This window comes from Belonocnema kinseyi, chromosome 5, assembly GCF_010883055.1.
Source record: "Belonocnema kinseyi isolate 2016_QV_RU_SX_M_011 chromosome 5, B_treatae_v1, whole genome shotgun sequence".
NCBI classification, from domain to species: domain Eukaryota; kingdom Metazoa; phylum Arthropoda; class Insecta; order Hymenoptera; family Cynipidae; genus Belonocnema; species Belonocnema kinseyi.
This window is the reverse complement of record NC_046661.1, coordinates 115,099,639-115,116,702: the sequence shown is the minus strand read 5'-3', so window position 1 is coordinate 115,116,702 and position 17,064 is coordinate 115,099,639. Positions and strand designations below refer to the sequence as shown.

General features: G+C 31.6%; 1 protein-coding gene across 2 annotated transcripts in view; it reads left to right on the top strand.

Moving 5' to 3' along the window:
• Positions 1-17,064, top strand: part of LOC117172769 (corticotropin-releasing factor-binding protein) — a 138,778-nt gene that overhangs the window by 101,793 nt on the left and 19,921 nt on the right. For both annotated transcript variants that reach the window (XM_033360975.1, XM_033360976.1), the window contains one exon: positions 14,165-14,325. In XM_033360975.1, the coding sequence (XP_033216866.1) occupies positions 14,165-14,325 (161 nt within the window). The remainder of the gene's footprint in view (positions 1-14,164; positions 14,326-17,064) is intronic.

The following is a 17,064-nucleotide window of genomic DNA, read 5'->3' as shown; positions in this document are numbered from 1 at the left end:
GACACATGATATATTCGAATTCAGCGGTCCAAAAAATATACATATAATTTTTTTCAGATTTTTTTCTTGATTCACCGCGTTTTGACCTTCAAATGACCTTGATCCTTATGCGATAGAGGTTAAGGAATGCCACATTCGTCATCAGCGACCCTGAAAACCTATAACATTTTTTTTCAGCATTTTTTATCGATTTGACTTTCAAATGACCTTGAACCTGACGCGGTAAAGGTCAATGGATGCCATGTTCATAATCAGCGACCCCGAAAACGTATAACGTATTTTTTTTATTTTTTCAGCGTTTTTGATCAATTTTACCTTCAAATGGTCTTGAACCTGAAGCGATAGAAATCAACGGACGCCAGATTATTCTACCATTTTTTCTCTATTTGACTTTCAAATGACCTTCAAATGGTCTTGAAGCTGACGCGATAGAGGTCAACGGATGCCAGATTTGTAATCAGCGGCCCCGAAAACCTATAACATATTTTTTTCTATTTTTCTCCCGTTTTTTCTCGATTTGACCTTCAAATGACCTTCAAATGACCTTGAACCTGAAGCGATAGAGGTCAACGGATGCCAGATTCGTAACTAGCGACTCCAGAAACCTATAACGTATTTTTTTTGGATTTTTTACCGTTTTCTCTCGATTTGACCTTCCAATGATCTTGAACCTGACGCGATAAAAGTCAAAGGACGCCAGATTTGCATTCGACGACCCCGAAAACCATAGTAAACCCGAGCTAACCTCAGAATACATGTTTAAGAGTGTCAAATCTCTCGAAAATACAGTTGGTGGGTAGTGGTGTTTCCTATATTTGTAGGGGGGAGGGGGTGGCTGTAGGGTGGAGGGTAGTCCGTTTAGCGTGCAATAGATTTACATAAATTTTAATTTTTAAGTATTTGAGAAGGATTTACGATAATGATACAATATCGAAATCGGAATATCGGAAATATCGATATTTTGACTTCGATATTAGATTTGCTAATACTGATAGTAGAGGATCGATATATCGAGGTTGCTATACAATCGAACTAAATCTCGATTCACCTAAATGTCATTTCAACTAAAACTCTATAGTTTATGCACAGCGGATGGTTTTGCTCGAAAGAGGGTCGTCGTGTGCGCATTTACAATGCAGGATGCGGTGACTGAGTTGTACCAAAAATATACGGTTCGCGGCGTGACATGCAGATTCTGAATCAACGATAAAGACGAGCTAACAATAAATTAAAAAATAATAAATTTAATAAAGTTGAATAAAACTATAAGCTGTTTTTACTTTAGTAAAGTGAAATTGGATAAATGTAAAGGTAACTAAATAAGTTCAAAAATAGTCACATTAAAGGGGGAGATACTTTTAGAATTTCCAAAAAATAGATTTTTTCTTTCTTTCATATTTTGAATGTATAATATGTTGAAAATAAACTTTAATAAAAAGAAAAAGGAAAATATTAAATATTTATGGAGATATTGTCAAAAATGTCAGAGTCCGCGTACCGTCACTAATCAGGTAGTCGGAGCGCTTGCGGCGGAGCAATGTTTCTTACACAATAGGTTTGAATATTTTTTGTCCCATAAATTCTGCAAAGGCTGATTACTACGTTACTACGTTACTACGTTTACTAGGTTTATTACGTGGACCCGGAATCGCTGATTGATCGGCAAGACACTGAAACTAATAGTTATACCGTAACGAATCTTTAAACGTGATTATCTCGAAATTGTCTTTTCAAAAACTGCTCCTGCTTTAACTTGAAAAGTTGTTGACCGATTAGGCTGAAATTTGCAGGGGTTTCTCTTTATGGCACTATCGGATGGATATACCTAAAAGTTTAAAGATATCGGGTTATTAATTAATTTTTTGGGCTAAAAACTGTTGAAAAAATGGTCGAAAATTTGGACCTTCGATTAAACAGGCGATATAAATTTTAATTTTCAACTTTTTTATTATTTTATAGGTTTATCCTTCCCTTGAACACATAAGTAATCGAATGAAAAAACCTTTTTTATATCAAATAAATGGAAAAATTTTGACAGCTGCAGCAGTTTTCGATGTCTCGGAGCAGACGCTTGAAGAAATATTCTGCAGGGTCGCCATTTTGTAAAAAAAAATTACATGTTTTTTTTCAATTCAACAATGTAATTCGCCGTGAATGATTTTCTATATCGGGTTATAGATTTTTTGTTTATTTTAAATTTACGAACTGTAAATGATATATAGTTAACATTATATTTATTTATGTATTCGACAAGTTGTAACATGATAAAATAAAGTCAATTACAAATAATACAAAATTTAAGAATGAAAGAATACTTAAAAAAAGGAACATTATTAAAAGTAGTAAATGAACTATTGCAGTAATTACTGTCAGTTTGATAAATAATAACTTGTAATTGATAAAACGATGTTAAATTCATGCTTTGAAGAAATGAAAGAAGAGAAAAAAAACATTTGGCGGGCCTACTATTATAATTATATAATAAAAATAAGTGCGCCAACAGATACAAAAAAAGAAGAAAATAATGAAGTAATATATTGCATACCCGCCAAATGTTTTTGTCATAGATGAAATAATATTTAGAAATGTTAAAATCCCTTAAAACCTTATAGTTCCTATAAAATCCTTCTAAATCTTCTGTATGTCTAGTCAATTGTTCAAAACCGCATACAATTTTTTGAATTACTTAAAATCGTCAAAATCCTCGGATCCTTGGAAATACCTAAAATGTGTCAAATTCTTTGAAATCTTTTTAAAAATCTTGAAATTTTGTAGGAGTTTATAAATGCTTAATAATCTTTTAAAATGTCCTTCTAATCTCTTAAAATAACCTTTAAAGTTCTTGAAATCTAATAGAAATTTTTTCAAATCTTTTCAAATGTTTTAAATCCTTTGAAATCCCTTAATTCTTGTGAATAACCTCCTTCAAATCCATTATAATATAAAATCCGTCGAAATACCGTGACGTTACATAAAATCTGATAATCTTTCTTTCAATATCTTTAAATTTTTGAAGCTTTATGAAATCCGTTGAGATACAGGAAAATTCATTAAAATAACTTATTAAAAGTCTTTAAAATCCTTTAGAATTACTGAAATGCTCCGAAATCTTATAAAACCTCTTAAAAGTCGTTTGAATTATTGGTAAATCTCGGAAATTCTCTTAAATACTTTGGAATCCTTTTCAATATTATCAAGTCTTATAAATCCTATGAAATCCTTTCAAATCTTTCGAAATTAAAGGAAATTCTTTTAAAATGCAGATTAAACGAGATATTAGAAATTATCTTTAAATTTTTGAAATTCTACAAATCGCCTCATTTTTGTGAAATTCTTTGCAGTTTATAGAAATATTATAAAATGCTTAGAATTTTTGTGTATCTATTGAAATCCATCAAAAATCACTCAAAAAATATGAAATAATATCTAATCACTTCACTGACTCTTGTGCAATCCCTTCGACTGCCATAAAATCATTTTAATTTCCTTAAAATGTTTAAAACCTTTGAGCATTTTTAAAAATAATTAAAATCATTGGAAATTCTATAAATTCCCTTAAATTTGGTTGAAATCCTTTTAAATCACTGGAAATATTTCAGAAAAATGGGGTAGAATGGCTTTTAGGACTAGTCTGCAAGACCTTTATCAGATCGTTTGGCAAGTCTCATTTCGCTTCTAAACGCTATTTTTTATAAATAAATATTCGACTGCTAATAAGAAACTTATCCAAGACCGCCCCCTCCAGCGACTTCTCTGGATCCGTGCCTCATGTTACGCAAATAATTATTTTCAGTGGCGATTTTTTTCGTATTCGAATGTCGTCCTTGATGGAAATTTTCTTTCTTCTTTTATGCGTACTTTCAGAAGATTTAGAAGGATTTTATAGGAACTATAAGGTTTTATGGGATTTTAACATTTCTAAATATTGTTTTTTCCATGACAAAAATATTTGGCGGGTTTGCAATATATTACTTCATTATTTTCTTCTTTTTTTGTATATGTTGTCGCACTTATTTTTATTATATAAATATAATATTAGGCCCGCCAAATGCTTTTTTTCTCTTCTTTTATTTCTGCAAAGCATGAATTTAACATCGTTTTATCAATTGCAAGCTATTATTTATCAAACTGATAATAATTACTGCAATAGTTCATTTACTACTTTTAATAATGTTCCTTTTTTAAGTATGCTTTCATTCTTAAATTTTCTACTATTTGTAATTGACTTTAGTTTATTATGTTAAAACTTATCGAATACATAAATTTTGAATGTTTCCAAATTTAAAAAGTACTATTATAGGTAAAGTTTTATAATTTTTCAAAACGCAGTTTGATGTACTTAAGTTATAATAAAAAAGTAATACAAAAAATTTGTTAAGAATTTCCTCCACTTTTTTTGCTATAATTATAACAATATAGTTTTAAATGAAGCAGTTAAAGTACTGCTCTAGAAAATATGAATGACATTCTTTTATCAATGTCTAACCCGTGTAGAAATTTCCCTGGCTGGCCCTAATACAACAAGTTTTCTGGTCGGAACCCGGTCGGGCTAGCCCTGGCTGGATTTCATGGTCAGGAACCGGGCGGAAACCGGCCGGGCTACATTTTTCTCGAATCACTCCAGAGCCGGCCGTTTACTGGCCAGGCCAACCCTGTTTATATCCCATGGTCAGGAGCCGGCCGGGCACTGGTCAGGTTAATGTTTTCGTAGAAATTACACATTTTTAAGAGCCGCGATATTATCAAAGACGTAATCATAGATGCTAGACTAATTATTATTTAAAAATTATAATTTAAAGATTTATTAGATCAGTGAAAAAGAAATGAGTTTTATCGAATTCTTTGTAAGAAATATCCAATTTTTTTGAATGATTTAACTTTTTTAATTAAATTGTTATCGATTCTGCTATGTGCAAGAACATTAATTTTACCCTTTTTATAAACTGCCATATTTTGAGACAGTGCTTAGCCTGTACACTATTAAATTTACCGCAATGTATAGCGTGTACTGCGTCTGGCGTCTGCAGAGACACTTAGTAATTTTTAGTTTCGCACCTGGAACGAGGATGCTCTTTGTACTCTCGTCGCGTCGTCTCTTCGAAGTTCGCAAATAAAATCGAGACTTGCGTTTAAAATCAACCTTATTTCAGTTATTAGTTTGACAACCCCAGTTAGCGAATAATTATTATGTTAAATTAAAATATACTGTTGTGTATGCAGTTTGTCCTTTTTCCTTCCTAACCTCAAATCATCACGTGGTTTCCAAATTTCTACGAGATTCTATCATCAGGGATTAAAATTTTACTCGAATTTTCTTGCCAGAATTGGTTCACTTGATTTGACTTTTAAAGTTCGCCGTAATCTTTACGATGAGTCTTAAAAGACCAAATAAGTTACCAATTTCTCGCCCGAAGCAACCTTTTTAACCGCTTTTTGGCCGGATTAGCCGACCGGATGCCGACCCATATTGAAGCCGGGATCAGACCAGTTTACTATGTCGTTTTTAGCCGGATTCCCCGACTAGCGCCCGGCTTAAATCGGGGCTATCCGGCCGGAAGACGGCCGGATCTCTGATTGGATTCCTACACTGGGAAAAAAGGATTAAAACGATTTTGTAACATGCTACATAGAAAAATAAAAGTTGAAAAAATTCAAACTGAAAGTTTAAAGAATAAATGCATTGAAAGTTAAAGCGTTGAAAGTTTAACAATTCATAATTGTGTACGAAACTGAATTGTTCCTAAATGAGTATTGTAAAACAAAGTCACTAAAAATTGGTAAGTTTTAAATTTTTCATGATCCTTTTTAAATGTACTTATTTTTAACTGAAGTAAAAATGAATAATTTGCAAATGAATAATAGTACAAGAAATATCTTGAAATCTTAGAACTGCACTAAAATAAATTTAAATTCCTTTTAATTTTTTTAAATCTCTTGAAATCCTTCAGAATTCCTTAAAAAGTATTGGAATCCTTGAAAAATATAAAAATTCTACGAAACCCTTTCGAATGTTTCGAAATTCATTTTAATTTGTAGAAATATTTAAAAATTCTTAAAAATTGATTTAAATATTTAAAAATCAGTTAAAATATTTTTAAAACCCCCGAAAGTTCTTTTGAATGATTTAAGATTCCTGAAAGTCCCTCAAAATTTGTATGCTTGGGAATCTTTCAAACTCCATAAAATGTTTACTAAATTCTCTCCAATTTAAATGAAACATTTTTAAATAATTTTTAATCTCTAGATATTCCGTAAAATTCAATTTAATTTGTTTTCAAAAGTTCAGTATCAATATCTTGAAACGTTTTAAATTATACATAATTCTTTGAAATCCCTTTATGTTTTTTTTTAATATCCGGAAGTACCTTGGAATTCCTTAAAATCTCGGCAACGTTGGGAAATCTTTGAAATCATCTAAAGTCCCTTGAAATGTTTCGGAATTTCTTGAAATCCTTGGAAGTATTCCTAAATCTCTTGAAAATCAATAAAAAGCTTGATAATAGATTTTATGCTTTTACGATGATTCATTTTGATAAAAAGAGATATTTCGGGTTTCACTCGTGTAAAAAGCTACGAATTGTTTGCCGACGTTTCGTGAACATTGCAGTTCACATCTTCAGAGCTGACCTGAAACTGAGGTATCAGGTCATGATGTTCTCAGGTATACTTTCTACGATGCCTGTGATTGGCCAGAGCGCCCCACCGTGGGGACTGGTCGAACTTGATTGGCCAATCAAGTCTTTTTTACGAAATCTGGGAGAACGGAAAGCCATATCGGATTGGTATTTTATTCATTGTCCCTATTGATGTTATTAGGGTGTTTTAAGATTTCGATTGCTTCTCTATGTTTTCTTGGAAATTTTTTATTGTGTTTTTGCAATGACTGATGTTTCATCAAATAAAATGTTATGTCCTGTTTCGATATGATGTTTAGCTAGTGCTGATTGCGTGAAATGTTTTAGCCTGACTTTACTTTCATGTTCCTTCATACGCTGGCTCACCGCTCTCCCGGTTTCTCCAATATAGACTTTGCCACAAGAACAAGAGATTTTATGTACTCCTGGATCACTGAAGGGTGCCTTTTTATCTTTAGGGTTATTTAGTAATTTCCAATTTTCGCAGGTGGTTTAAATATGGTTTGGATGTTGTGTTTGTTGAGAATTCTTCCTATTTTTTCTGTGACACCTTGGATGTAGGGTAGGGTGGTGGTCATTTTTCTCTCTCTTTCTTTCTTAGGTTGTGTTGACTTGCATTTTTGAGTGTGTTTTCTTATTGTTTTATCAATTTGTTTGTTTGTGTAATGGTTTTGTATTAGGATTTGTTTAGCGCTTTGTAATTCCGTTTGTAAGTTATTTTCGTCTGTTATGGAGACAGCTCTGTATACAAGGAAGTTGATGACCGATTGTTTTTGACATGGGTGATGGTGGGAGGAGGCATGTAGGTATCTGTTTGTATGCGTGGGTTTTCTGTAAACTTCATGTCCTAATGTGTTATCAGAATTTTTATAAACTAATACGTCCAAGAAAGGCCATGGAAATAGAACAAAACGTAAATTTGCCTTTCTTGGAAGTATTAGTTTACAAAAAATCTGATAACACATTAGGATATGAAGTTTACGGAAAACCCACGCATACAAACAAATACCTGCATGCCTCCTCTCACCATCACCCATCTCAAAAACAATTGGTCATAAACTCTCTTGTATACAGAGCTGTCTCCATAACCGATAAAGATAACTTACAAAAGAAATTACAAAAAGTTAAAAAAAGTCCTAATACAGAACGATTACACAAACAAATAAACTGATAAAGCAATAAGAAAACACACTCAAAAAAGCAAGTCTACAGAACCTACGAAAGAAAGAGAGAGAAAAATGACCACCACCCTACCCTACATCCAAGGTGTCACAGAACAAATAGGAAGAATTCTCAACAAACACAACATCCAAACCATTTTTAAACCACCCGTGAAAATTGGACAACTACTAAATAACCCTAAAGATAAAAAGGCACCCTTCAGTGATCCAGGAGTATATAAAATCCCTTGTTCTTGTGGCAAAGTCTATATTGGAGAAACCGGGAGAGCGGTGAGCCAACGTATGAACGAACATGAAAGTAAAGTCAGGCTAAAACATTTCACGCAATCAGCACTAGCTAAACATCATATCGAAACAGGACATAACATTTTATTTGATGAAACATCAGTCATTGCAAAAACACAATAAAAAATTTCCAAGAAAACATAGAGAAGCAATCGAAATCTTAAAACGCCCTAATAACAGCAATAGGGACAATGAATATAATACCAATCCGATTTGGCTTTCCGTTCTCCCGGATTTTGTAAAAAAGACTTGATTGGCCAATCAAGTTCAACCAGTTCCCCACGGTGGGGCGCTCTGGCCAGTCACAGGCATCGTAGAAAGTATACCTAAGAACATCATGCCCTGATACCTCAGTTTAAGGTCAGCCCTGAAGATGTGAACTGCAATGTTCACGAAACGTCGGCAAACAATTCGTAGTTTTTTACACGAGTGAAACCCGAAATATCTCTTTTTATCAAAATAAAAAGCTTCTAAAATCAGTTAAAATAGTCCCGTCAAATTTATTTTAATATAATTTGCAAAGTTCAGTATAAATATCATGAAATATTTTGAAATATCTTGAAACTCCTGCAAAATTTTTGGTAATCCCTTGACTTATTATAATCACTTAAAATTATGTGTAGTGCCGTAATATCTCTTAAAATTTTTAAAGAACAAAAAAATCGTCTACCGTGCTTTGAATTGTTTTGAAATTTCTTGAAATCCGTGAAAATATTTTAAAATCTCTTAAAAACCAATGATGTCTTTTAAATTAGTTGAAATATTGGTGAACCCCTTGAATCCTTTTGAAAGCGTTAAAATTCATGGATTTCAATCGAAATTTGTTGAAATCGTTTGGAATTCCTTTTGAAACTTCCTTATGTGTTTTAGAACCTTTGACATTCCCTTTAATTTTTAATAAATTTTCTGAAATTTAAATTAAATTAAAATTAATCATTAAAATTCTCTTGAGAAAACCGCGTAAGACCCTGTAAATCTTTGAAGTCCTTGAATGTTGTGAAATTTCTTCAAATAGTCCCTTAAAATCCCCCTAAAAGTTTGTTATCGCCAAGAGTTATTTCGAATTTTTTTACTTTTTTTTTTTTCAAACTCCTACAAAATTATTTGGAATCCCCTGTAATTTTTTAAATGGCACTTAAAATTCTGTGGAATTCTTAAATTTGCCGAAAATGTTAAGAAATCTTTAAAATCGTTTAAATTTTCTCAAAGTAATTCAACACTCGAGATTTGATGATATTTTTTGTAATCTCTTTAATCCTCATTTTATGTTCGGAAATCTTAAAAACGCCGTGAAATTTTTATGAAATCTGAAGAAACTGTTTGAAATCCATGGAAATTTACCTATGCACTTCATTTCTTATAATATTTTGTTGTTAGGGGTGATGAAAAACTATATTGTAAAAGATTGTATGAGATTGCGTTGGATTGTAAAGAGAGTGTACACCAGACTGCAGGAGTAATTAATAATTTATAATGATTAATAACAATGCCCCTCCACCTCGCGGACAATAAATCAGGGCCAACCATTTATTTTTGACAATCTCAGAGCTGATAACATCTTATCTATTTCTTAAACATGCCAAAAATTTTCATTTCAATTTTAGCAAATAAATATTTTCAAAGTTCCTTTAATTGAACAGGTTTTTAAATAAAAATATTAACGGATCGAGACGTTTTTCTCGTTTCAAGGAGAATCAAAATGTCATCGATTCAAGCTTCATCAATGTAGAATTTTTCGATTTCGAACTTTAATCCGGAAATAATCTTGCTTTTAAGGAAATAATCCGTGTCTGTACATCGATTTACAGGGTGTAAGATTGAATTTATAGAGCCTTATTCATTGAGTTGGCATACTGCATAATCTGGTAAAGTGCACCTCGGGACTCTTGTCGCCTATGTGTCCCTTCTCCATAATTCCATCCCCGATCCACCATCACCATTTCCATAATAAAGATGCAAAAAGTATTTTATCGATAGAAGCTATCCATCATTCTCCTCTCATAAAATATAAAAATTTTTATTCGATTATTTTATGTAAGTAGAGTAATTGTTGACGAGATCTAGCCGTATTTTCATTATTTAGTTAATAAACATTTTCAGTTTTTCTCAGAAGAGAGTGGGGACTGGCAAAATTAAAAATCAACTTTCCTATAGAAACTCATAAATTTCTTGCAAACAAATTTTTACTTTACAATTCTTCAAGGTTTTTATATTGTTTAGAATGCCGTCATTTTGGTTACGGTATGGAAAGGATAGATAGGAACTAGAATTATTTTTGAAAGTAATATTTCTTGTGAAAAGTATTTATTATTTTGATTTTCCTCATTTATTGTCATTTATTACCAAGGGCCATCCATAAATTACGTGAGAATTTGGGGGTGGGGGGCAAAAAATGTTATGATTTGTTACATTTAGGGGGTGGGGATTTTCACTGTTAAGCTGAATTCAATAGAAAAGTATCCATAAAACAAAGTCTTTTTTACAATTTTTGAGATGACTATTACTCCCAAGTTTATTGAAAATTTTTAATGTGGTTTTGACTTCGCAACTTTAACTTAATATACCATTAAAGTTGGTCATTTGATATTAATGGTTTTTAGGTTCTATAGAATATAATTAATAATCAAAAATTGAAGAAAATGTTAAAATAGCCACATTAGCTTTTGTACGTATTTAGTTTTTATTGTAAACGGTATTTAGTAATCTGTACACAGATTATTTTACTATAAACATAAGATTTTAGCCCAGCCTCTGCGCGAGCACAATCTCATCGCACGCTGTGCGCGCTGCTCGCCAGTTTGAGCGCGCTTAAGGCGTTTTCCCGATGGTTCTCGCGCTTTCCGCTAGAAAATGTATCGAGCTCGTTTTTGTACTGCCTCCACATTTGTGCAAAAACCTTTTAAAATTAAAGGTGAAAGCATCGACAACATTAATTTGGTGATTGTGAATTCTCTTTTGTTAAAGATCCTTCAGCTTTAATGAACACATTCTCATCACGTATCTCGTTTTTCGCACTCGATTTGGTCCAAAATGTGAAGTTTTCTACATTACGTTCAACACTATTATATCAAGTGTATCTTATTCTCATTTTTTGTGTCGCCTCCTGCATCGTTTTTTTCAACAGTTGAATTTTGTTATTTTTGAACTATTTTATACGAATAAGAGAAACTCGACTCCTATCTAAAAATTATTATTAACAAATTTGTCGATCTTTTTGGTCCGAAAAACTTTTCTCTATTAATTTTTGTCATACTTTGTGTCGTTTAAAAAAAATTCATTTTTACATATTTTTTAAATAATTGAACCGGATAGCAACTTTTGTTTGATTATTTTTCCCGGTACGTGTCGTTTGTTGAAAAATTTAATTCTTTTAAAATTTTCAATGTTATTTTTTTACAAATAAAACAAAAATACGCATCCTATAGAAAAGTGATTCAAGCAAATTTGCAGATCTTTTTTGGGCGTATAATATTGGTAGAATCATTTTTGTTTTGTATTTTGCATCGTTTGACGCAAAAATGGAATTTTTTATTATTTCTCTTATGATAAAAATTTGAATTTTCGATTTTGCACGGGAAATAAAAAAGTCATTATAGTAATCTTGTAGGGTTTTCAAAAAGCAACGTTTGTGTTCTCTTTTTTTTTAAGAAGTCGTAAGGATAACTTATTCTTGTTTCCAAGTAGTAAGAATAAACGTTCATAGAATTTTCAAATATTGCAAAAAGTAGTCTTCAAAATTTTGAAAATGCTCTAACTTTTAGAATTTTCATTCAAAATAGCTGGCTAACGAACTTGAACTTACGTTTGCGACACTGAAAGAGGTACCAGAGAACAGAAAAACGCTGGTTATAAATTTTTTGCAGCTCCAATTTCATTGGTCTCCCAATCAGCATTTGAAAAAATTTGCAAGTCTCAAATGTATTCCTCTGAACGTAGGTGCACATCTGGGTATCTAGGGGAAAGTATCATTTGGAGACTGAATTTTGGCTCAATGCCGAGAGTTGTGAAGTGCTGAACCGCGCTGCCGTCCACCTGAACGCCTATCAAAGCAACTTTTTGCATTGTGGTATTGGACTAAATATTTTTTAATAAGGAAACTAATTGAATTTAAAATTTGCCTAATTTTCAACTTTCTTCCATTTAACAGTGTGTACTAGTCACTTAGAATAAAATGATAATTTTCTAATGCAGCTTCCAAATGTTAGGTTAGTCATGGCCGTCGATACTTAAACTAAAGCCGGGATGTGAAGAAAAAGTCATGGCCGTCTACATATACAGTTAGGTATTTTCACTTAAACCACCAGCTAACGTCACTTTTTTGAATACAGAAAATCTAGAGGAAATTTCTTCGAACGAACAGGCATCAATTAAGACGCAGACGGTCACGACTTAGTTTTTACATCCCGGCGTTCCTGGTTTAAATGTCATGTGGGTTTTGACTAACCTAAGATTCGGATATTCTGTCACGCCAAGTACAATTTTGATTCCAAGGCATTAATACTCACTGGTAAATGGGAGAAATGTAAGAGTTAGGTAATTATTAGTAAAACTTACCTGCTTATCAACATCTATTTCATCCAAATGAGAAACAATGAGAAAAAACAGTTTATAAATTATGCCTTTTCCCTAGATTCTCCGAATGCACCTGTGTGACTCAAATTTGTTGCAATTCACTTGAACACCGATTACGGTGTACAATAGAGGATCGGCGATTTTCTGTGAGGTCAACCTAATAGATTAATTTTTTTTCAAAATAATCGTCCTGACATCCATTAATACATACATGCATACATACATATATACAATCATAAAATCATACATACAGGCATATGCGTAAAAACTTGTTTTATAGGGTTTAGAGGGTATCAAAACAGGGGGATTGGACCAAAATGGTGGAGGGTGCGGGAGTAAAATTGTAAACAAATGTAATACCTTCTCTGATGAGAATCTAATAAAGAAAACTTGACGTAAAACTTCTTTTGGGACGGGGGAGAGGATTAAAGAAAACGACCGAACGTGCGAACGGAAGCCTCTGTTTCTCTCTTACAAATATACTTTCCACACTTTCTCACTGTAATCGCGTCCCTCTTTTGTGCAGTGATTCGCAATTCCCCTAAATACTCCTTTCCGATATCTCATTTAGAATTAAATCATCCGACTAAGCTACCTCTATGCTGTCTCGTATGCACTCATGCGCTTGCTCAATGGATTAGGCTACACACTTTTTGTAAATTAAAATAACAATTGTGTTGAAACAAAAAAGAATTTTTTTGAACTAAAAAATTTCTTCGAATCAAGAGAAATTTCTTTCAATAAAAGCAAATTTTCTTTGATGCGGAGCCATAGAATATTTCTCTTTGCTTTGAAGGAATGATCTTTGACTCAAATAATACTTTCTCTGGGTGTTTACCTTTTAATAACATCTTGTTACTATATGAAAGCTCAAAAATGACTTATTAATTAAATTCTTCGCTTATAATTCCTTCTAAGATAAAATATTATATTTAAATAAAAATAATTTGTAAACAGATTTCTAATAATTAAGATGGTATGCAAGTCGATATAGTTATTTTAATATTTATTTTAATTTATGCTTATTAATCATATTACATAGAATATAGGTTTAGAATATCAGATTATAAAAGATATATAGATATAGATTATTCAACTTTCTCTAAAGTTTCATCAAATCCCTTAACTTTATATTTTTTATAATATTTTAGAAGATTGGAATTTTTTCTGAAGGTTTTATATATTCTGTAATAGGTCGCTGAGCTAAAGCCACATAAAAATGTGAAGTACATTTAGTGGAAATAGTAATTTTAAAAATTGTAAAAAAGAGTTTGTTTTTATCAACGTTTTTCTTCGGCAGGATGGAAAAAATCGAATTACATTTTTGGATTCATACATTTTCTATAAGTCTGATTTTTTAAGTAATATATAACAATTCACATCAAATATAAATTATGGATAGCCCCTTACGAGTGATTATTACATTGGCCACATTTATATTCTAATTATACGATTTTATCAATTAATTCATTATTCCTACATCGTTTTCAGACTGTATGTTCGTGACGAGTGAAGCTGGATATTTTACCTATAATTCATCCACGGACGATGAAACCGTTTGTGGAGTGTATTTTATGACAGAACCTAATCGCAGGGTGGAAGTGATTTTTACGCATTTCGACGTTCCATGTGAAGGCAATGGTTTGGCATCGGTAAGCTTGTTTGATAAGCATTAATCAGATTAATTTATGAAAGAAAAGGTTCTTTATGAAAAAAACTTGAAAACTTTAAAAATTATAATACTTTATTAATTTCATAGAAAATGATTATTTTTATTAAATTTCTTGAGATTAAGTTATTCTTAACCTGTGAGTTCTTAGAAATTGACAGAATTATCGCTTTTTCTAAAACTCTTGAAAGTTGATTTTTTTTTAAAACCCCACAGAATTTTTTCGTTGAGAAATAGATGTTATTATTTTGAAAAAAACCAAATTTTTGCATTTTTCTCACCAAAAACGAAAGTTATAAACAAATTTTCAGATAAAAGTTGGTAAATATCACAAAGTTCTACATAAAATACGTTTTTCTATTTTGTGATATCTTGCCTCGTTTACGACAAAAAATAAAAAAGATGGGGGTTTCCTTAACATATTTTTTTTATGTTCTAATCCTTTGATGACAAAAAATAAAGAAGATTTTTTGAAAAGCCCCACCTTTTTATTTTTTCTAAAATTTGTTTTTAATTTCTGCTTTTACAAGAAGCAGAATATTATATCCATTTCATGGCGTTTTAACCATTATCATATTTAAAAAAATAAAAGAATTAAAGAGTGGGTTTTTTGCAAATACCTCCTTTCAACAATTTTATCAAAACAGACGGCATTTTGTAATTTTTTAAAACTTTTAAACTAAACAGAAATTAATTGAAAAAGAAAGAATTGTCACGTCGAAAAAGAAAATCACGAATACCTATCATTTTTTTGTTATGAAACTGTAAAATACGTGTTCCCTTATTTTTACCACAGAATAATAAATAAAAAAACCAAATCCTTCTGATACCCTAATAGTCCAGTCAGCTGGTACTTTTACCCGGTAATTTATGGGGCAGTCATTTTTTCTAAAGTATTTTATTTGGGGTTGTATAATAAGGAGTCAGGTTCTGTAAACAGGATTTCTTCCGGGAACACGGTATTTTTTTCTGGAAACAATGCAAAAATGTCATATTCCATTGCACTGGTGTTTTCCTGCTTATTTACGAGGTAAAAGTGTTCTCACAAAAATCCAAGAAGACGAAATTCTGCTTAAAACTAAAAAAAAATACGTTCCTTTATTACCAATAGTCTAGGAGCTACGTCCTTTATAAGAAAGCCGATTTTTTCCAATTTTTGGTCAGTAGATGAATTAAAGTAGACATAAATACTTATAATTAAAAAAAAAACATTGTCTTAAATACAAGGGATCGCGAGTTAGCACCCGCCAAAGGTGACCCTTTGCGACCTCAATTTCCAAGTAAATGCCTAGAGTTGAGTTTTTTGTAAATAGCTCGTTTCCGAGTTGTCACAGAAGAAAGTTCCTAGAGAATGAGAACATCCCTGAAAATCCGAAAGTTCTGTTTTTTGGAAATGACTCGTTTCATGGGTGTCACGCGAGAAAGTTCTAAGAAGATAAAAGAAAGAGGACTTAATCCTGCGTAAGCTAAAAAATGAAAATGTTCCAACAACTAATAGGTTACGAGTAACGCACTTGCAAAGTTTACCCTTAATCAATTCGGTGACTAAATCGCAACGCGGAACAAAACTACGACCATTTTCTTAACATATAAGTTTTTAAGTCAACTAATAGTGATAAATAGATTATATACTTATCAAATTAATAATAATCAACCAAATTTAATTAATAAATAAACAATTGATTAAATAAATGAATATCCATCACCCATCAAGTATGCATTTTTTGGCATTTTTTACTGAAAGTTCGTAATAGAGAGGCTTATTGTAAATTAAAAATGAATATTGCATCGTTTCCCAGTTGGCAAAAAATTTGGCGACGTCTTTACGACATCGTTACGACAACTTTACGACATGCCATATCCATGTCGTTAAGTCGTCTTTATGATATCGTAAATATGTCATATGATCTGAAGATGTCTTTACGATATCATAAAGAGGACTTAACAACATAGAAATAGAATGTCGTAAAGTTGTCATAAATATGTCGTAACGATGTCTTAAAGACGTCGCCAAATTTTGTACCCACTGGGTTGTAATGCCTCCTAGGAATGATTCGATTCACAGTCGAAGCAAAATGTAAGCTCTAGGTCTAGATCTGTTCAGTCATCCTTCTAAGTTTTACAGAATACTGTCATTATAGAAATTTCCGTGACATAGAATAAGGAAGTCAGATTTTGAACGGCATTATGAAAACTTATAAAAACGATAAATTATTATTAATAATTCATTAAAAATGTAACACAACTATTTCCACTAGTAGATTGGTATTTTGGTAATTATAATAAAGTTCCGAAACAAAAATTGTAAAAAAAATTCAAAAACTGCACATTCTATGTGTGATGGAAATTTATTTATTTGAACAATTGTTTATTCAGTTATTAAAAATGATGCAATATTCATTTTTAATTTATAAAAAGCCTCCATAATAGAAATTTCAGTAAAAAAATGCAGCAAAATGCACACATGATGGGTGATGGAAATTTATTTATTAATTAAAAGTAGCTCATTATTATTAAATTATAATTAAATAAGTTATTAATGAATATTAATTGACTTAAAAACTTATATGTCAAAGAGATAGTCGTACTTCTTTTCGCGTTGCGATTGAGTCACCGAATTGATTGAGGGTACACTTTTCAAGGGCATTACACTTCACCTGTTGGGTGAGGGAGGGGAGGGGGTAACGCGTGAATAAAAAACTTTTTTTTTTATTGCGCAGAA